Source organism: Salvelinus namaycush, chromosome 3 (assembly GCF_016432855.1).
Source record: "Salvelinus namaycush isolate Seneca chromosome 3, SaNama_1.0, whole genome shotgun sequence".
NCBI lineage: Eukaryota > Metazoa > Chordata > Actinopteri > Salmoniformes > Salmonidae > Salvelinus > Salvelinus namaycush.
Window position 1 is genome coordinate 61,057,305 of NC_052309.1, and position 23,409 is coordinate 61,080,713.

Consider the following 23,409-nt stretch of genomic DNA (forward strand, 5'->3'; position numbering starts at 1 on the left):
GCTACTAACAGCCGCTGCATAGTCTAGCCTTATATGCGCCCTGTCCATCTGGCCAGAGTAAATTAAGCTGTAACGTTGTGTATGCTCATATAGAACCCATTTGTTTGTGAGAAAATCAGAATGAATATAAACCAAATTTGATCCAAACTTGGGCTGACTAGGCAATTTAGGCTTTTTCTGTCCAAAATTATTAACTGGAATTAATCAATAAACACAATAGCTGACAGACTGTGAGTAAATGTTTATTAGGCCTACAGTTGCAAAGGGTAGGACTACACGATGCAAATCATCATAAGGAAAGCTCAGCCTTGTGTGTTTTATTGTCCAATCATGTTGCTTTCTCTGTGTACGTGTATAGGAACCACCCTAGTCCTTTAAAATATGAACAAGTACAAAGTTACTGCAGTTTGACTGGGTTTTCATCCTCCCCAAAGCCAGGAGTTTTTCCAGTTTTTTTTATTTGAACCCATGTGACCTGATTAGAAAAACTCTGTTCCCATCACAGCCCATATTAAACATTTCCATCACAGCCCATATTAAACATTTTTACAAGAGATGAATCATGTCCTACCGCATAAGGCATTGCACTTTACGTGGTTAGGTTACCAGATCAAAAAAAACTACCGGCCCCATAATTGTTTCTTCGCCACACCACCCTGGACCTGTGGTACCACCTCTGTGCTCAATAGTTAGTCGTATACTTTTTTTTTTTTTTTAAATCACCACAGTTGGTTTGCACTCGAGCGCTGTCATGTCTTTTGCCTCTCGTTTTTCAGCTATTTGTGTCGGACTGCTGATAGGCTACAATTAGCTTACACCTGCAAGTAATTTGGGTTAATGACGATTCCGTTGCCTTGTAGAGCCGCAACAGCCGATGGATGCTCCTTGTCCTTTTCCTATTAGTTCCTTTGGACTTTCAGTTTTGGAGAGGGATATTATGTTGCCTGCAAATTGCTGGTAATTATACTGTTGGAATGAAAGCTTTATATAACAAGCTACGTCCCAAATTACCTTTAATTGACATGGCCATTTTATAAAATCATTGTCAATGTTAAAATAGTACCCTCTTTTGCTTTTCCAGATGTTTTAGGGTAAAATACATGACCCTTTCTTATGTGAGATGGTAGTTTTATTATTGCGCCGTAGAAGTACATTTTTTTGCACTTTTGGCATATTTTGATATGTACTTTAATAATAATAGGCTACTACTACTAATAATAATAATATTAATAATAGTAATAATTATAAACTCATGCCTAATCGAAATTATGTCTTTGCATCAAATATTTAAATCACACACACACACACATATTATATATATATATATATATATATGTACATCACACATATTATATATATATGTATATATTTAAAATATGTCTGTGTGTATGTGTGATTTAAATATTTGATGCAAAGACATCATTTTGGTTAGGCATGAGTTTATAATTATTACTTATCAGGTGAAATGTAAACGTTTGAATTTAACTTAGATTGCTTTGTAACTCATAGGGACGGGGTTAGGCATTTTCATGCTCAAACTCATTTCGTAAAAATAGATATTATTGCAGTGCATAGTTGACCACTGAGGATTTATTTGGAACTGAACTGCATACAAAATACAGATCCACATAGGCCTCCATGCAAAATCCATGTAGTCATTTGTCCAAGAAATTGTAAGGCAAAAAACCTCGGATGAAATCCAAACAAAAGACCTTTAAACGGCCATTTCAAAAATGAAAAGTCTCTAATGTGATAGTTGGGGCTTGGAGCTATATTTAAAAGGGATAAGCTACGCGGTTCATGTACAAGAGGAGAGCGTACAGAATTCCATCCCATTGTCCCATATCCTATCACATCATTTGAGTTCTCGGCGTAGATTCCTGGTGATGGCTTGGGTACCATTGTCCGAAATTGTTCATGTATCCACCGGAGTGCGCAGGCGTCCCCTTATTTGCCATGGAAACGTCCCAAAGTGGCGGCATCCCCGGGGAACACGGAGACCCGGATGACCCAGCGTGCAGATGCTCTCCCTCCGGTCCGCCCGTGCCATGCTTCATGATCTTCTTGTACTTGGAGCGTTTGTTCTGGAACCATATCTTAACCTGCAACAATAAATACAATTTAGTATATTAAGCCTGCAATTAGGCTATTATTATAATCGTTATCATCATTGATAAGTTATTATTATTATTACTATTAGTCTACTCAATACTCACTATAATAATAATAATAATAATAATAATAATAAATTATAATATCCATAGCCTCATTGTTGTTATTGTCAATATAATTGTTTTTGGATATTATTGTTATGCACCTTTGCATGTTGCCAGCATGCTGGCAAATTGAGCGTTAAATTATTAAAATTATAACTGTAGGCTATATGACTGCCTTGTTAGCGCCAAGGAATAATACAAATATTTTCCATATGAGAACAATATGTTGGACTAAAAACAGAACATTCACAAGAAAGACAAAATAAAGCTGGTGGGTGGGTTCAGGTTGCCAGGAGAAATTTATTGTAAACCCCACTACAGACCACTCAAGCAATACGTTTGGCATTCCTTTATTGCAGGCTTTTCCCCATTATACGAACAATACAGGGAATTTACAGAGATATTTTGATATGGAGAGAGCCTGTTGAGACGTTTATGTAACCGCAACACCCACAGCGTGGTAAAAGCAGCTCTAGTAAAATGTAATTATGAATTACAATTGATTGTGGAGATGAGTGGAAAACGCGGCTCAGATAGCCCACATTTCAAAAAGGCTCGTAAATGAACCCAAATAAGAGATCTGCCCAAGAGTGTCACCCCAAACACGCTGATGACAGAATTATTGTTGTTGTGATGTCTTGAATTAATTACATTTACAGTTCATTCGGAAAGTATTCAGGCCCCATCCCTTTTCCACATGTTGTTACTTTACAGCCTTATTCTAAAATTGATTGAATTGTTTTTTTCCTCATCAATCTATCCACAACACCCCATAATAATTTGGAAAGGCACACACCTGTCTATATAAGGTCCCACAGTTGACAGTGCATGTCAGAGCAAAAACCAAGCCATGAGGTCGAAGTAATTGTCAGTAGAGCTCCGAGACAGGATTGTGTCAAGGCACAGATCTGAGGAAGGGTATCAAAAAATGTCTGCAGCATTGAAAGTCTCCAAGAACACAGTGGCCTCCATCAATGTTAAATGGAAGTTTGGAACCACCAAGACTCTTCCTAGAGCTGGCCGCATGGCCACACTGAGCAATCGGGGGAGAAGGGCCTTGGTCAGGGAGGTGACCAAGAACCCGACGGTCACTCTGACAGAGCTCCAGAGCTGCTCTGTGGAGATGGGAGAACCTTCCAGAAGGACAACCATCTCTGCAGCACTCCACCAATCAGGCCTTTATGGTAGAGTGGCCAGACGGAAGCAACTCCTTAGTAAAAGGCACATGACAGCCTGCTTGGAATTTGTCAAAAGGCACCTAAAGAACTCTCAGACCATGAGAAACAAGATTCTCTGGTCTGATTAAACCATGATTAAACTTTTTGGCCTGAATGCCAAGCGTCACATCTGGAGAAAACCTGGCAACACCACCAGCATGGAGGTGGCAGCATCATGCTATGGGGATGCTTTTCAGCGGCAGGGACTGGGAGACTAGTCAGGATCAAGGGAAACATGAACGGAGCAAAGTACAGAGAGATCCCTGATGAAAACCTGCTCCAGAGTGCTCAGGACCTCAGACTGGGACGGTGGTTCACCTTCCAACAGGACAACAACCCTAAGCACACAGCCAAGACAACGCAGGAGTGGCTTCGGGACAAGTCTCTGAATGTCCTTGAGTGGTCCAGCCAGAGCCCGGACTTAAACCTGACCGAAAATCTTTGGAGAGACCTGAAAATAGCGGTGCAGCGACGTTCCCCATCCAACCTGACAGATCTTGAGAGGATCTGCTGAGAAAAATGGCAGAAACTCCCCAAATACAGGTGTGCCAAGCTTGTAGCGTCATACCCAAGAAGACTCGAGGCTGTAATCACTGCCAAAGGTGCTTCGACAAAGTACTGAGTAAAGGGTCTGAATACTTATGAAAATGTGATATTTGGAATACATTTGCAAAATTTCTAAAAACCTGTTTTTGCTTTGTCATTATGGGGTACTGTGTGTAGATTGATGAGAGGGCAAAAAACAATTGAATCCATTTTAGAATAAGGCTGTAACGTAACAAAATGTGGAAAAAGACAAGGGGTCTGAATACTTTCCAAATGCACTATATATTAAGGGGGACCTGCAGGCTTTACTAACTTTCAGAGATGGGACCAAGTCACTATTAAACGAGTCACAAGCAAGTCTCAAGTCATAATGTTTGAGTCTCAAGTCAAGTCCCAAGTAGAACGTGGTCAAGACTTGAGTCAAGTCCAAGTCGTGCATTCTAAGACCAAATTAAGTCGAGAGGATTCACACGTTTTCAAGTCAAGTCTCAATTCAAGTAAAAAAAATATATACATGCAACAACTTGTTCAACTACAAATCTTTGTCTATTTATTGAGGCTACCAGACAGCTCTTTTCATTATTTTGTCTACAACATATTTTTATTAGCCTATGTAATTGTAAAATATGGACCTTGTAGCTGTGGTAAGGGCATGAAATCAGCTGATGGCAAGGCAGGTTGACGTGCTCAGAGTGTACATTTATTAGGTCTTGGTGATCCAATGGTGAAAGCGCCATATCGTATAAAATATACAAGTAGATGTACCAAATATACACAGGCAACAGCCCAAAAGAAATAGCCTCTGTATCAGGCTTAACCTGTCCTATCTGAATAGACACCCCTTGAGAAACAAATCAAACTGTCTAACAGGAGTTCAAACAGGTAGGCCTACATAATATAAACACTTAGCAACCAGGACCATACAATTAGCCTACCCAATTGGCAAGAGGCTGAATGTATCTGGAGGGGAAAAGCATCCGAGCGAGCGAAACAGCACCCCTCTGTCTCTCTACATGTAGGCCATCTATCTGATGCTGTCTGGTCCAAACGAGTATGACATTGTTGCCGCCCGCAGCATTGAAGGCAAGGGAAGCCAGTGAGCATCTGGCCTCCCTTGACAAAAAATATATACATTTTTTTGCCAATCAGCGGTGAGCTAAACTGAGCGAGGTCAACTGTGAATGGTCCTGGCGCATCAAAAAAAAGTGTCAAGGGAAGCCAGCTATCAAATCCCATTGAGAGCATGCATTGACAGAAAAACTTGAATTGTTGTGTTGTTGTCTTCCGGTGGCTAGCTAGCCAGCTAGCTAAAATTGTCCCTTTCCTAAATTAGCTATGGATGGAGATATGGATTTGGACTTGTGGTTTTACTTAATTCTCCGTACAGGCCAATCATTATAACGGCGATTCTGATCCGACCATTAATTCATACATTGTTGTGCCCCTGGCCTGAGAGGATGGAAGTTCAATATGTAGCTAGATGTAGAAGACTAATGTTAACTAGCTAACGTTGCCCATTAATGGATGTTAGGCTAGCGAGCATGCATTTTAGCCAGGTAGCCTAGGACAATAGACCGTTCCCTCAACATGAAAGAGAGGAGGATGGCATTGGCGTTTCTTTACAAGTAGGGTGAGTCAACATGTTTTTCTAGTTGGGGGGGTTGGCTTCCCCAGTGATTGCTGGGGTTCCCTACTGCCTGCTGGCCTGATTTCAATCCTCTCTTCCTACAATTTCACGTTTGCACTGCACCCGATCCTATAGCTGTACATCAAATCATCGATCTGTTCGCTTGCCTGTGTTGATTGACAGTTTTCTGGTCCAATTAGAGTGCCGAGTGTGCGTTTCACTAGCCAATCTTTTGCAGTTTTTTTTTTGCAAGGGCGATGCTGCGGCTATTTTCTCTGGCTACATGTAGCGTAATCCACATAGAATCTGTGCCACAAAATTAGTGGCAAAACATTACCAAACCTGTCCAGATAATTTCAAGTCATCAGTCTCAAGTCAAAGTCTAGTCCCGAGTCTTGAGGCTCCAAGTCCAAGTCAAGTCTCAAGTTATTTTCTTTTCTTTCAAGTCGAGTCTCAAGCCATCAAATTTGTGACTCAAGTCAGACTCGAGTCCAAGTTATGTGACTCGAGTAGTCCAAGTCATGTAACTGAAGTCCACAACTCTGCTAACTTTTACGTTGTTTTCTCTGCCTTTAGCCTACACATGTTCAGTTCTGATGAACATGAAAAAAAAGAGTAGGGCCATGGTGAATAACCAACATATTTCACTCCCATAAACTCCCATAGGCCTAAACATAATAATGTGGGCACACCTAGAAGTGTTAAAATGGGTCTATTAATAATAATTGTGTATCACATTCAATGCCAGCAAGGGAATTAACAGTTCATGCAGATGTAACAAAAAACCAAGTCTCACATAAATCATTTTCAATGACAGATTGCTAATATTGTCTTTCAAGTTTTAATGTCACATGCACAAGTACAGTGAAACGCCTTTCTTGCAAACTCACAACCCAACAATGGAATAATCAATAATGATGTAATACTAGAAGAAAAAAAAACACAAGAAGTAAGAAGACATATGAAATACGTCCTCATAACTTTGCAGGTTGGGGGATCTACAACTAAATAAATCTAAGACCTCCAAAAACACTGATTTTCAAAAGGGGGACATCCTTAAATTAGCTGTTGAAACTATAACAAAGTGATTTCCCCACCCGTTTTGTTAAAAAAGCTGAAGGATGGGGCTGGAGAAATGCAACCACTATCAAATTCATAGACAGTGCAATGGGCGCAAGGATTGACCATCCATGATATCAACCTTTTAACCATGTTCTGAGGCTAAATAGTGTTAGTTTACATTTACTTTGTTTACAACCATTGGAGTAAAACAAGCTGATATTTTGGGTTCTTATGGGGTATGATTATTTAACTAAGTTCATGAAGCATTTATGAGTTATATTCTTCAAGAATCAGTAGGTACATATCATTAATTTATAAATCCAAAAGTGATATAGCGACTGCTGATTACACCTTTGATGCCAAATTGCATTGAACTTTAAGTATGAATGAATTTCACCCTAACGTCAATCAACAGCATGCTATTGTAAGTTGCTGTTCCTATAATAATTGGAAGTATTGGTTTTAGATTCCAACAGCAACACTCAGCTGACAAGGGCTTTCAGTCTGAGATGGTTGGTAACTAGGTAGTTCAAGAAATCACGCCAGAAAATCCTGTCCCACATATCCAACTAAATCTCAATATATGTACCGTACAACTTGGGGAAACCACTCTCCTTAGTTAAATATGTGGTGACTGGCGAGCGGTGGTGAGTGTTTCTGGTGCAAAAAGGTCTATGCATAATCTGCCAGGTGGTTGCTGCTCATAGAAGGCCGGAAGACACGAGTGATTCCAACAAAGCAATGTTCGATCCCAATTATCTATACTTAGCTCCCTTATCGATATGACCCTTATCAATATGATCCTTATCAATATGACCCTTATCAATATGATTCTTATCAATATGACCCTCATCAATATGACCCTCATCAATATGACCTTATCAATATGACCCTTATCAATATGAACTTATCAATATGACCCTTATCAATTGCTCCCTAATCAATAATTCCTGCTTCCGCCCAGGTAACATCATATTAGAGAGGTTCCGAGAAGTGCTTCTTCATATTTAGCATATACATACACTGAGTGTACCAAACATTAGGAACACCTCTCTAATATTGAGTTGCCCTCCTTTTGCCCTCAGAACAGCCTCAATTCGTCAGGGCATGGACTCTACAAGGTGTCGAGAGCGTTCGACAGGGACGTTGGCCTATGTTGACACCAATGCTTTCCTTAGTGTCAAGTTTGTCTGTATATCCTTTGGGTGGTGGACCCTTCTTGATACACAGAGCAGGTTTTCTTCATGTTTTGTATACTCAGTAGGTGTCCTTTATATACTAGAAATATCATGTCTCTAAAGTCCCAATTAATGCAACTTTCAGATGCATGTACAGTATACACAATAATCTCTCCAACTAGATTTGGAAAAGTATTGTTTTCAAGAAAAAAAGTCCTGGCTTGATGTGATCTATATGTCTTTGAAACCGTAAAGTCAAGTGTCTGTGAATGGGAGGGTCACAATACTGTAGTTCTATATGTCTTTGAAACCGTAAAGTCAAGTGTCTGGGAATGGGAGGGTCACAATACTATAGTTCTATATGTCTTTGAAACCGTAAAGTCAAGTGTCTGGGAATGGGAGGGTCACAATACTGTAGTTCTATATGACTTTGAAACCGTAAAGTCAAGTGTCTGGGAATGGGAGGGTCACAATACTGTAGTTCTATATGTCTTTGAAACCGTAAAGTCAAGTGTCTGGGAATGGGAGGGTCACAATACTGTAGTTCTATATGTCTTTGAAACCGTAAAGTCAAGTGTCTGGGAATGGGAGGGTCACAATACTGTAGTTCTATATGTCAGTAAGCTCTATGTAGTTCTATATGTCAGTAAGCTCTATAGTTGAGGGTGATTTCATCCATTTAAGGATTGCACATTAAACCAATTAATGTAATAGCACATCTGGCATAACCCAGCAGAAATTAGCTCCACAAAAACAAAAAGCCACAGTGTAATGCCATCCACTTGAAAAGGCTCTGGAGGACATTAGTTATCTGACACCCTCAGTTCCAAAGATGTAGGCTGCTGATGTCATATGTAAAAAGGGCTCATCTTGCAAAAAGTCCCCTCTTCACGCTTTCTCAGATATCTGTCGTGTAGCGCTTACATGGGATTACTAAGGCCCTCCTCTCTTAGCAGCGCATCACGGCCTCTACAGGTTCAGAATGGTCTCTTACCACAGAGGATCAATGAATGCATTTCATATCCATCCATATGCTAAAAACTATCTTTACTCCAGTTGATGTATAGCAGCATTGAGAATACATATTCCCTTTGGATTCGCCATTATGTCTTTTTTTAAGTCCCCATGCAAACGTAGTGAGGGAGATCTCTAGATTTAAAGAAATATAGAATGATTACCTGGCTGAAAGCAGTAAGCTCTCCCAAATAAAAAAAATGATGTAGTCCTACCAAAGTCTGTACTTTCTCTGCAGTTATTTTTCTCTCGTTTTGGGAACCCCAAAACTTCCTGGGACTCACAATATTTATATAAAACGTGACGCGATAACTTGCTAAGCTCTCTTCCTCTATTCCTACTGACAGACAAAATGGCCGCGGTCGTTCCACCCCTCTCCCTTCTTCTTCCCTTGCCAGACAAACAGAGCTTGGTGAGAAGCGAGGAGCTAGTTACAAAAGGAACCCATTGGCTGAGAGATTGAGGCCTTAATACTGAAGCATGAGCTATATAGGCTAAAGGAGACCACTGAGCTCAGGGCCCGTATTCATTAAGCGTCTCAGAGTACAGGAGTGCTGATCTAGAATCAGGTTCCCCTCTCTCCATAATCGTATTTATTATGATCTAAAAGGCTAAATGTATCCTAGATCAGCACTCCTACTCTGAGACTCGGGCCAGTAAGCCTAGACCTGGACTAAAAAGCATGCTCAATGGAGAATCACCATTGAAACTGTTTTTTTAGTCCAGGACAACGCTTAACATGTGTCCAGGAAACCGGCCCATAGTGAATACAGGCCCAGATGAGTAAGTAAGTAATAGTAGGAGATGGCTAACACAGTAGTAAGACAAGTAGCGGTAATACAGGACGGTGATACACCCTGCTCTTCTGCTGCCTCGCCTCGATGCCAACAGGGAACTGCCATGCCAGCTGAAGCCAAGGGCATTCATGTTGCATTCAAATATTCATGAAAGTGTGTGTGCCACACACTGATGAAGGGAAACAATATCAGTTACAGGCCATTAGAGTGGGCTAACACCTCCATGAACATGGCAGGACATCACACTAATGCAAGTTAATACCCCGCACATTGACACATTGACTCTGTACCGGTACCCCCTGTATATAGCCCTGCTATAGTTGTTTACTGCTGCTCTTTAATTATTTGTTATTCTTATCTCTTGTCTTTTTTGGGGGATTTTCTTAAAACTGCATTGTTGGTTAAGGGCTTGTAAGTAAGTATTTCACTGTAAGGTCTACTACACCTGTTGTATTCAGTGCATGTGACAAATAAAAATGGATTTGATTTGACCTCGGAACCTAATGTTCCAGTGTTTTCTTCTATATGCTAAATAATAAAGCATCGAAAGAGTCAACACTTTAACTACTTTGAGTGGAAATTCTCAAAGCCTCAAATTTACATACCTCCATAACATTAGGCTTCAGTCTCATTTTTGATGAGACATTTGGCCTTTATTAACAGTATCTAACCGGGCACTTATGCATATAGTGTTGTAGCCCAGATGCAAAGAGTAGGCGTGCCTTTGAGAATGGGCACGCACAGCATTTTGACTAAACTTCTCACCACCTTGTGAGATGAGATGCTTACAAAAGAGGGACATTTTTGTCCGATTCGAGAAAACAATAGGCTATAGGAATTGTTCACTTTGTGAACCCTTTGCGTAATGCGTGCACATGTGTTCCATTCGAACTATTGAGACCTATACAGACCACATTTAAAAAAAATAGACTTCCACCAAAATCGTTGTGTGTTGAAGAGTCTCTTGTAATAAACACCTTATTGAACAGTTATATCAGTAAAAATAACTGAAATAGACTATTAAAATGAGCCCAAAATACAGAAATATGTACCTGTGTTTGAGTTAGTCCCAATTTGGCTGCCAAATCGGCTCGCTCAGGTAGCGCGAGGTATTGGGTTTGCTGGAATCTCTGGTTGAGCGCCTGCAGTTGTAAGCTTGAGTAGATGGTCCGAGGTTTTCGGATCTTCTTCCCTTTTCCGTTCAGTCGAATTTCTCCATTCTCGATCACCGTGGTCGGCTTCTCAAGCTCTTCAAAGGGACGAAGAAGAAAAAGTTGTATTTTATTTCACCAGGAAGTCCAATTGAGGTCAGAAATGTTGGAATAATAATAACAATATTAACAACAACACCATCAATAACAATAATAATGACCATCATCATAATCGTACATTTACTGAATAATACATGTTTAATTTAAGCCATTTAATTTGCCCTCAAAGGGCAAGAGCTCAACTTTTCTTTTCTACCTCATGTTGCAAGAGGTCATTGAGCATGAGGAATATAATGACTGCATAGTGCTCCCCATTATCCCCATTGTTATGAAGATTGCACATACCGACTAGTGCTTAGGGAAACAGCTGCGTTAGGCCCCACAAGGTGTTCATCGTAACATGACACTGTATGAATCCATTCTTATTATACAACCGGGGTAATAGCGTTAGGAGATTGATCTTTCATCTACTTCACTTTTTGTTTTACAGGGGCGTAAGATTTCGATTTGATTTGCTAAGTTGAACAATAATTGCAGAGAATTTCGGTAGGTGGTAGGTAGTCCAGCGGCTAAGGGAGTTGGACCTGTGGCCGAAAGACGGCCGGTTTGAATCCCGGGAATCCCAGGCGCTGGAGAAAAAAAATTCTGGCAAGTGGAGTGCTGCTGGGTTCACATCCTTAAGACATCCCCCTATTGTTAGGTGGCTTGGGCCCTTGAACAAGGCCCTTAACCCCACAACATACAGGGGTGACCCGGTGCTCATCTCAACTGTATATGTGATTTGTGCTGTCCGGGGCAGTTGGGAATGAGCAGAAGACATATTTCTGTTGTTTGCTGTAACTAATGGGAAATAAAGTTGTATTGTATTGTTGAGTTAAATAAGTTGCATTGGAAATGTTGAATCTTGATTGTCCCTTTTCTATTCCAAGCCTGCCATTCAAATAGCAAATAATAAACAAACTCATAGGCCTTACATCATATGCTACTGCACAGCCAATTCTCCAGTGTTAAATCAACACGGGTCTAGTGTCTATACAGGCCCACACTTTTCAGTGTTAAATTAACAACTGTATTTGTTAGTGACAGAGATATGGTTGTTGTTGCAGTCTTTTTGTTTTTGTTCTGTGGCCTTCACCAAAGAAGATCCTAAGCGAATATGATTCAAATGTCATTCTTCAACAAAATACAAGTATTTAATAAGGACGTATTTTGAGGGCTTAATTTTGCCTTATTACCGTGGCCTGAAACTCATGGTTTGCAGGCCTGCGAGTCACTTTATGATGGCTTGCAAAGTGATGTGTAATTCCTATTGGAATCCAACCAGAGTGGGGATAGCCAACATTTTTAATTTTTATTAACCCGCAACCTGCATTTAGAATGATGACTGCTATGTCAGGTAGAAGAAGATATAAGACTACCTAAACCATATAAACTGGAACAACCATTTCAGTAACCGGTGTAATTAGTCCAAGTAACAGATTTTATTAGTTTAGGAATGTTGTATTTATATTTCAGTAGCATAAGATTAATTCATCAATCAATGTACATGCAAAAACATAGATATTGAAACAAATGATTCTAAAAATCTACCTGCAATACAGCATGCTGGAAAATATGATACTGATGGGTGTGGTTTAGGTTTAACACTGGTTATTAACTCCAACACTTTTACACCAATGAGTGTTGATTTAACACCTGAATCAACACTAGAAATGTTACACTGAAAAATCAACACTATAGGTAACACTGGCCAATTTGCTGTGTGACTATGCAGAAACTGTTCATTTGTTTTGGTCCACCAGCTTCAAACAGCTGTAAAACTGTATTTTTTGTTATTGAAAATATATTTCAGTTTGACAACAGATGCCACTCCAGCGGGAGAAATCAATAGGTGAATATCACAGCCAATCACAACATTGGCGAGTAAGTAATACTGTGAAACACTATTATTCCACTATTAGCGACAGATATATTATGGACATTTTCTGAAATTACAATGCAAAAATAAATCAAAAATCCTGTGTAGCACCTTTAAAACCACTAAAACTAATATTGGTCTGCTAATAGCGTTCCAAAAATAATTGCAACATACAAATGGTCATCATTGTTGATATAACATTTGTTGCTATTGTTTCCTTTGTTATTATTAGGCCATTATCTTGTTATTGGTAGGAATTAAACTCATCATTTCATGGTTATATTATCATAATAATAATAATAATAATACATTGTTCAGAACGAAGACCGGTTTTGAATCAGAACTAAGAATAACATAATGAATATGTTAATGCTCAAGAGGACTGCAAAGTTTATATTATCTGGGGCCTTAAATACTTCTTGACTTTCCAACATGCCCATCACACGAAATGCCTGTAAGATAGCCACACAAACCGTTTCCTAATATGCGGGTGAAAAGTTTTACTTTTCAATGTCTGGAGAGAGTTGATAAACATGGCAATTGCCAACCGTGCAGTGGAGATATCACAGTCAGTCAACGATAGATGGATGACATTCCCTGCCGATTATCGCACAGGTTTTTGATGTTGTGTAAATATAAATAGGCTGCTAAACCCCTAAGCGAACTCACTCTCATCATAATTGCATTTTTTTGGAGAGGATTAGGCCTATTGGTTGATATTCCTATCTGAATGTCTTCGAGCTTTTAGTCCCAAACAGCTTCACACTCCAAATAGGACTAGCCATTATAAGCAATTTGATTGTAAGTATAAACCTAGAGACAGGGTTATTTTGATCATTGACAGTAGGCTACGTGAAATTAATGCTGTGCTGTATGCATTTTGTTTAACGTTTTAATCAAAATTACGAGGTATAACGATGTGGCTCTTCCGTGTAGTCCTATGCAGGGATCTGTATGCTAAAATATCAATGAAGTAATGTAGAATCACAGAAGCAATAACGTCATCAAAGACAAATGGTTTTCAGATTACATGTTTTGTCTGGACCCTGTGCTTTGTGGGAGACCACAGGACAAAATGTTAAGTGGCTCGGTTTTTTCCTCCCATGTCGGCTGCATGTGACCTGTATCATCATCCAGAGTAGGCTAGGCTAATTACTGTGCTAATCAACCGACCTGTCTTGCGGCCCAATAATATAAAAGCAAATTGACCAGTAGTAGTCTAGCCTTAGGTCTAATCATCCGTCCTAATATCGGATTAGACTAATTAATTGCAATGGTGAAATAGGCGACATATAGCCCTAGGTATTGTGACATCGTATGAAAATAGATTCTCATATCAATTTGAGACGAGAACAGTACCTTGCTTTATCCGTGCATACATCTCGAGGTTCAGTAGCCTGTCAACTATTGACCCTTAAAAATATTGATTATATTCAATAGTGCTCAGGTGTTATAGACTACATATGTGACATGGGAACATCCGATTTATTGATAACACCTTTAGGTCCGAGCACTGTTTGCGTAATGCTGCTTGCTATATGTTAGGAATTCCCTATATTTCATTAGTGGTTTATTTGCAGGCTTATGATAGGGTTTAGGTAGGCTATATAAGTGCCCGATTCTCATTTTAGAAGGCAATTGCGTTCGTATAGCCTTCGCCACTGTAACCACATTTTGAAAATGGCAACAAACATTTGAACTAACTCCAAAATGTCAACACGGATGTTTTAAAAAACGTACCTGTTTCCTCTATTCTCGTGTGTCCCAGACCGTTGTTGTGGCTACTGTGCTGGTATGGCAGGTAGGCACTTGGGTGGTGTGCGCTTACCGTGCTGTGGTAAGGGTAGGCTAGCGGGCGGCCATAAGATGACGCGCTGGAAGAAAAGGGGCTATCGTGCTGCGAGTGTCCGACGGGATGCAAGCCGTGCACTGGATAGTGGTTGTGGGACAAGCCGGGGGAGTGCTGCTGGTGCCCGGGATAGCCGTGTCCGAACTCCAGAAAGGCCGATTTGGAGGGATCAGAAGCAACCAGACTGTCCGACAATGAACTCATAGTCATCATTGAGCGGGGGTCCATAAACTCGAGGCGCAGTTAAGGGCACCATAGAGTGCTACACCTGGGACCGATGCATATCCACTGAGTAGGCAAGTTATGCTACCTCAAAAAAATAATAATACCAATAGCACGAAGCGACGAGGTTATTTCCTAAATCCTTCCGTTTGTCTCCAAATTCTAAATTACGCAGTCCCTTTATTTTATCGTCTCTAAAAAGAGAACAGGAAAACCTGCACTGTTTCTCCGAACACTTTGTGCATATGGTTTAGACTTGTTGCTACCTCGCTTGGCATACACAAGCGCGCCTGCTCATTGGTTGCGGTGGCTAATCATGTCATCCTGCCTCGAGGCCAAACCATATTTAACTTGATTAATACAAGCTACATGAAGTCGGTCTTCCAGTTTGGGCAGCAGTGACATGTCAACGCAGCAGAATTTGGAAACAATGTATGCTAAATGAGAAGATAGGCCTACTATAACAGACATTAACTAGGCTAATCTAATGTCAAGCATGTTTAGATTGTGTTATGTAGCCTTTTAGCGTTTGCAAAGATGGTCAACAAACTTGACAACTTGCCAGTGATGTTTTTACGTAAGGACAAATCTTTTGCGCACAAGTTAGGCCATATGATAATCAATTATTATATATGTATACAGGCCTAATTAATACGCGATATACATAGCTACATTACAAGACTATACATTACATTTCCATCTGGCGCCAATGCGTGATTTAGCCTACGCATGACTAGACTCAAGCGAGGGCACAGAAGCCCAACATAGTGGCTATTATACTGTTGTAAATTTGACTTTATCAAAACGCTCAGATGCATCAAGATAAAACATAGAACACGCACACACATGCACACACACACCCACACTCTCCCAGCCATACTAATCATGTTTTTCTTTAAACAAAAATGCAACAAATGGGAAACTCTTCTTTAGGACTTTGTACTTGGTGAGAGGATGAGTTGTAATTACTGATAGTTTCTGGAGAAGGAGGGAAGGCTGCCCATAGCTATCAATCTTGTCCGTGATGAAAGAAGACGTTCACATTCGACTGCAAACCATTACATAGTCGGTCATGTGTAATCTATGTCTGTAGGTTGCAGACAGATGGGTGACGATATATATCAACTTGAATGCACGCCGGCCCGGGCCCAGCGCATGGCAGATGTAGCGCCGAAGACGCTCGAAATCATTAGGCCTAAATGGCACATTTAGAGTCGTCACTTTATGTAATTCAGTCACAAGTCTAAATGTCACCGGTTGCTGTCAACCTGAGGGCATATTGCCTATGCCAGAGCTCTAGCCGATGCTGCTTTTGGTAACAATTGAGCAACGCGCGGAAGATAACGTTTCAGGACTGAGACTCCCTGAATAATTATGATAGCCTAACTATTAGGTCTACACACTAGCCTACACAGTAATACTAAAATTAAAATAATACTGTAGTTGTTATGGTGAACCATTCATCCTCATATAGTAGGCTATGTAATCATGTTCCAACGCCTGCTATTCGGTGGAATTAAATAGGCCTATCCCATAATAATGGCTTATATTTATTTCAAATAATATTGAAAACATTTAGTCTATAACGAATTGTATTACATTTTTTATTAACATTTTTATTAACTAGGCAAGTCAGTTAAGAACAAATTCTTATTTACAAAAGGCCTCCTGCGGGGACAGGGCTGGGATTAAGAAAATACATTTTAAAAGTTATAAATATATATACATATAGGACAAAACACACATCACGACAAGAGAGACAACACAACACAACACTACATAAAGAGAGACTTAAGACAACAACATAGCATGGTAGCAACAAAACATGACAACAACATGGCAGCAACACAACATGGTAGCAGCACAAAATATGGTACAAACATTATTGGGCACAGACAACAGCACAAAGGGCAATAAGGTAGAGACAACAATACGTCATGCAAAGCAGCCTCAACTGTCAGTAAGAGTGTCCGTGATTGAGTCTTTGAATGAAGAGATTGAGATAAAACTGTCCAGTTTGAGTGTTTGTTGCAGCTCGTCCCAGTCGCTAGCTGCAGCGAACTCAAAAAGACGAGCGACCCAGGGATGTGTGTGCTTTGGGGACAATTAACAGAATGTGACTGGCAGAACGGGTGTTGTATGTGGAATATGAGGGCTGCGGTAGATATCTCAGATAGGGGGGAGTGAGGCCTGAGGGTTAAATAAGCATCAACCAGTGGGTCTTGCGACGGGTATATAGAGATGACCAGTTTACAGAGGAGTATAGAGTGCAGTGATGTGTCCTATAAGGAGCATTGGTGGCAAATCTGATGGCCGAATGGTAAAGAACATCTAGCCGAATGTTGGCATATTACTTGGTTCACCATATTCATATTTGTGTAACACAATCATCAAGTTTTTTTCAATACATGAAAATGCAAAAAAGCAACAACAATATTGTATGATAACACATCAGGTGCCTACCTGCTTTAGGAGGATACAATTGCAGTGTAGGCTTAAAGTGCGTGATGGCAAAATAATTACAGAGGTTAGGTTAAGTCACACAACAGAAAAAAAGCAACGAACTAAAACACTTTGAAATGAAAACAAATACCAATATCCACTTGGCTGGCAAGGGGCCAACAATGCAACCAGTTACCACGCAACGAGCCAACACGTTTGCACATTTAGTTTCACCAAATGTCCATTTGTAGCCTATATTAGAATTGGAACCCAAGGGAAAGCATAACTCGATAGGCTACGTACAGTTTTACAATCCCCAAACGTGTCAATTTAGTGCAAATAAAGAAAAAATATGAACAACAAGGGTATTTTATTATTTGCCTGCGGCAGTTCGCCCTACCCTGTTGTTAATCTTGCATTGATTCAACAGCTCTTTGAACGCCTGTCGCTGTCTTTTGTAGGGAGCCACAGCGCCAACTCGATCTTGGAATATTGAGCAAGAATGCACTGTGTAGTCCCCAGGTAGAATTTAGACCTGTAGAGTGCATGTCTTGTTGCAACATTAAATCGGCAAAATCCCTTCCATTATCAGTAGAATATTTAAATATCTTTCATGAACTTTTAGACCTTAAAGTAGTGTCCTTTAGTGTTTACTTGGATTACTGCACAAATCAAGAATATGTTTGGTCTATAGACATGATGTCCCGTTGTAAATTGCACAGGCCAAATGTAGGCTAATTGATTCTATCAGTTGGTATGCAGTCTTTGTATAGGCTATTGCAAAAAAAGCTAGGTCTATATAGCCTACTGAAAATAATTACAGTCTGAATGATACATATTTATCTTCTGAAGGTAAGACGTAACAGGTTCCATTGAGACATTCACACTGTACTTTTACCCCTGCGCTGAGTGCCAAGAAAAAACACAGTATTGTCTCTCTCGACTTTAGAAGTTCATGTTTGTTGTCTTCTGCCGAAGGACCCGTGTTATTACGGCAAAATAATGACGTGTCGAGAATGATAGATTCCTGCGCTTTCATCTCGCGCCAACATTCCTCGGCGCTCTGATTTCACCTCTGTAATCGTCGGGAACGCCCTCCCCCTCGCATGAACCATGTCATTTTACCTCGATGTTGCCAGCTCTTGGGCTTTTATCCAAGACGGGCCGGAAGGTTAATTGAACTACACTGGGACCATGCTCACTGTGCCAATAGCGTTTTAAAAATACGTAGTAATTATTGTCACATTTATAATACAATGTTTGGCTGTAAAATTTCATTTGGGGGGGTTCAATGTGTTGATGTGTATGTCACCCCTAAACCTTAAACCCCGTTAGTAACATTTCCATCACCACATCATGCTAATCTTGAAGTCTAGCATGGATAGATGCACAATGTAAAATAGAAATGTCATGAGTCATGAGTCATGATATATATTAGTCTCCTATGAGTTTGAATTTAAATCATGGGTTCACACATTGTGACACATCTTGTGTGTCAGTCTGTTCATCAGCCTCAAACTTAAGGCCAGTGGGGATAGACTGAATCTACACTGACATTTTGTCACAAAGCTGTCTTCATATCTACTCATTAAAACAGTATTCTTATTTTGTTCGGCAGGGCCTCCACAGATTCTGTAAGGCCATGTCTCTGAATTAGTACACCACCCCACTCGTCTCCGTGTGGCACAGTATACATCAACCACAGGTCATCAATCACCATGCACAAACTCAAGAATTTAACAGCATATGCTATTCACTGGCATTGTGAATGTTAGAATGTAATTTGCCACAGGGTAACAAACAAACTGTATTAAAGGTGATTTGTCTTGTACTCCCTAAGAGCATGGAATAGATATCACTCTTTGGTTGACAGGCAGACCACTGACTTGTAAGTTCAGTAAGTAGAGTTCAGGTTGTAGATTCAAGACTGTGGTGTCCCACAGGGTTCAGTTCTAGGCCTATTTTCTGTTTAGCTGTTCCCCCAAGGTCATGTCATTAGCTGGTATATAGTATCTCTATTCTAACGTTGCTGATGATGCACAAATCTCCTTGACTCAGGGATGAAAAATACTACCAACGTTCCTCAACTCAACAGTATGAAAACTGTTCTTTCATATATACATTTACATTTCAGTCATTTAGCAGACGCTCTAATCCAGAACGATTAACAGTTAGTTCAAATACCTAACAGAGGTAGTGATGAGGATTGGAGGAATTGATGAGAGTGAAATTAAATTGAGAGGTACAGTACCAGTTAAAAGTAGTTTGGACACACCTACTCAATCAAGTTTTATTTTTTTTTTTAAATATTTTCTACATTGTAGAATAATAGTGAAGACATCAACACTATGAAATAACACATATGGAATCATGTAGTAACCAAAAAAGTGTTAAACAAATTAAAATATATTTCAGATTTTAGATTCGTCAAAGTAGCAACCCTTTGCCTTGATGACAGCTTTGCACACTCTTGGCATTCTCTCAACCAGCTTCACCTGTAATGCTTTTCCAACAATCTTGTAGGAGTTCCCACATATGCTGAGCACTTGTTGGCTGCTTTTCCTTCACTATGAGCTCCAACTCATCCCAAACCATCTCAATTGGGTTGAGGTTGCGTGATTGTGGAGGCCATCTGGTACACCACTCCACCACTGTCTTTGATCAAATAGCCCTTACACAGCCTGGAGGTGTGTTGGGTCATTGTCCTGTTGAAAAACAAATGATAGTCCCACTAAGCGCAAACCAGATGGGATGGCATATTGATGCAGAATGATGTAGTAGCCATGCTGGTTAATTGTGCCTTGAATTCTAATTAAATCACTGGCAGTGTCACCAGCAAAGCACATGCACACCATCACACCTCCACCTCCATGCTTCACGGTGGGAACCACACATGCAAAGATCATCCGTTCACCTACTCTGCGTCTCACAAAAACACTCTGGTTGGAACCAAAAATCTCAAATTTGGACTCATCAGACCAAAGCACAGATTTCCACCGGTCTAATGTCCTTTGCCCGTTTCTTGGCCCAAGCAAGTCTCTTCTTCTTATTGATGTCCTTTCGTAAGTGGTTTCTTTGCAGCAATTCAACCACGAAGTCCTGATTCACGAAGTCTCCTCTGAACAGTTGATGTTGAAATGTCTCTGTTACTTGAACTCTGTGAAGCATTTATTTGGGCTGCAATTTTGGAGGCTGGTAACTCTAATGAACTTATCCTCTGCAGCAGAGATAACTCTGGGTCTTCCTTTCCTGTGACCAGTTTCATCATAGGGCTTGATAGTTTTTGCGACTGCACTTGAAGAAACTTTCGAAGTTCTTGAACTTTTCCGGATTGACTGACCTTCATGACTTAAAGTAATGATGGACTGTTGTTTCTATTTGGTTATTTGAGCTGTTCTTGCCATAATATGGATTTGGTCTTTTACCAAATAAAGCTATCCTCTGTATACCACCCCTACCTTGTCACAACACAACTGATTGGCTCAAACACATGAAGAAGTAAAGCAATTCCACAAATTAACTTTTAACAAGGCACACCTGTTAATTGAAATGCATTCCAGGTGACTACCTAATGCAGCTGGTTGAGAGAATGCCAAGTGTGTGCAAAGCTGTCATCAAGGCAACGGGTGGCGACTTTGAAGAATCTCAAATATATTTGGATTTGTTTAACACTTTTTTGGTTACTACATGATTTCATGTGTGCTATTTCATAGTTTTGATGTCTTCACTATTATTATACAATGTAGAAAATAGTAAAAATAAAGAAAAACCCTTGAATGAGTAGGTGTGTCCAAACCTTTGACTGGTACTGTATGTCCAATGAAAGGCTACAGATTGAGGGATGAAAAGGAAAAATGTTCTAATGATGGAGGGATGGACGTTGCTGGGAATCCAGTGATAGCAGGGTTACCAAACTGGTGACATGGCACCAAGCAATTGTTTTGGGGTATGCATAGGTAGCTAGGTGGAGTCGTGGACACTTGTCATAGCTGTGCAAGGTGAGGGACAGATGAGAGAGAGCGAGCAAGGGAGGCTCAGCCTCTCTTTAAGACTGTAATTATGTGTGCATTATGGAGGAGAACAAAGCCAGGCCCTGCAGCCATGGAGCAGGGATGTGCCCTTACTGTGGCTTTTATTCACACTGGGGGGAAAAAGTTAATAACAATACTTCTCAACTCAGCCCAGACTGCTTGGCGTCTCCCCTCCCACGTGTGTGTGTGTGTGTGTGTGTGTGTGTGTGTGTGTGTGTGTGTGTGTGTGTGTGTGTGTGTCCGGAGCACATATGATGCAAAGAAAACGCTACACTTTACAGTATACAGTCTTCATACACAATTGGAGTCAGTCTGAGAGGAAGAGGTTGGATTACATTTAGACCTGGATATCATTCCGTTCGCTTTAAGGTTTGGACCCAATCTCAGGTCTATTCCAGGATGGAATGAATCGCTGTTTAAAAATGTGTGATCTCCAACATGGTTGAGCCACAAGTGGCCAATTATGAGCTTTGTTTGACGCAATTGACAATGAAGTTGAATAAAATAGATGAAACATTGGAGCTCCTCAGGGCTCCTCTCTACCAAGGCAAATGTAACATGAGACTAATACTTGTGCCATATAGAGTAATCAGCCACAGCCTGGCCATGACCACAATGGTGTTACAGAATGAGGCCCCCTGGGACAGATTATGTCTTATTATGGCTACACCTGTAGGGACCACAAATATACATTTTTTTCTCATACAGTTTCTACTTTGCATTGCTTTTTTGTTGTTGTGTGTGTTTTTTAAACCTCATGCCGACAGATCATGTGGGCAAAATAAGAACATCGAAAGTGTGTGTAAGTGTGTGTGCACAGTGACTGAGGAGCGTGCACCACACCACAGGCACCAACAATTAGTCTTCAATAATCTATGGATTTGCCTATTTAAGCCATGCTTTTGGTGTGCTGTCTGTCCATCTCATTCATTGTGGACTTTATTCATCGGGATTCAGCACCCATACTTATTGAGGAATAATCTGAGAGTGAGCACATTAGCCTACCCACTGTGCACACACTGGTTGAATCAGAGTTGTTTCCACCTCATTTCAATGAAATGATGTTGAACCAACGTGGAATAGACGTTGAATTGACGTATGTGGACAGTGGGTAGGCTACCTTTTACTATTTGCTCATATCAGATTTTGATCAAATGAAATCATTGCAGGTCGCTGTAAAGTAGTCTATAGGTTGCCCACATTTGAAGTACGCCTACATAGGAAAATCAAAAGGTAGCCCATGTGTTCTGTAAATAATGATGGTTTTATTTAGTTTAGACATTATATTGTATAGGCTTATGCAAATTACAAATGTTGCACATATTAATCAACATTTAATATCTGTAAATAAAAGTATAAATGTCCAGTAAACATTTTTGTAAAATGGTGGACAAGAAATTAGACGTTGCTCATTCTGATGATTAATAACAGACGCATTCACGATTTCGCGTAGCTATAAACTTTTCCTAACCATGGTCAAAACTACCTATTTTCCTCAACAAACAGAAACATTCTGACACGAATATCAAATTAAATTGTATGTCCATGTTTAGAATTTGCGGATATTGTAAAAACAAAATCGTTGTTTAAAATGACATTTTGGGGTCGTTTCCTAAATGAAATGCATGCAGTTGAATCGAAAAGATAAGCTAAATGGGCTTATATGGCCTGTAGAAATAGTGCCATTTCATCAAACTTGGCAATGCCGACCATATAATTACGAAGTGGTCAATAGGATAATTTATTAATTCAGCAGTGTGCTGTTTATGCAAGACTATTGATTTGATTATTTCTAAGATGTAGGCAATTCGCACGAATTGTCATGTGTAGCCTATTGTATTATGACATATTTTGTCTTATTTTAGGTTGATGGATTGCGGATGCCGTTCGTTGTTACGCTTCTGAATACATATTAGAAAGGCTTTTAACGAAATATATTATTTTATTGGTTGGGTCAGGGTGACTGTTAGGACTACATAACAAGATATTTCAAGAACAATAGTTTTTATGACGAGAAAATATTATCCTATCTAGCCTTGGCTGAACAGTTTTCTCGTTATTGTTCATTTTATTAGGCAA

General features: G+C 40.0%; 1 protein-coding gene across 2 annotated transcripts; it reads right to left on the reverse strand.

The window, feature by feature from the left end:
• Positions 1–1,850: 1,850 nt before the first annotated feature.
• On the reverse strand, positions 1,851–14,848 carry LOC120044449 (homeobox protein Dlx4a-like). 2 transcript variants are annotated; one of them, XM_038989098.1, is made up of 4 exons: positions 14,523–14,845; positions 12,132–12,141; positions 10,710–10,895; positions 1,851–2,102 (listed from the first exon to the last, which is right to left on the reverse strand). In XM_038989098.1, the coding sequence occupies exons 1-4, from the start codon at positions 14,843–14,845 to the stop codon at positions 1,851–1,853; spliced, it is 771 nt and encodes a 256-aa protein (XP_038845026.1). The 2 variants fall into 2 exon arrangements, with proteins under 2 accessions (XP_038845026.1, XP_038845025.1); XM_038989097.1 differs by lacking the exon at positions 12,132–12,141 and having other exon boundaries at positions 10,710–10,906; positions 14,527–14,848.
• Positions 14,849–23,409: the final 8,561 nt, after the last annotated feature.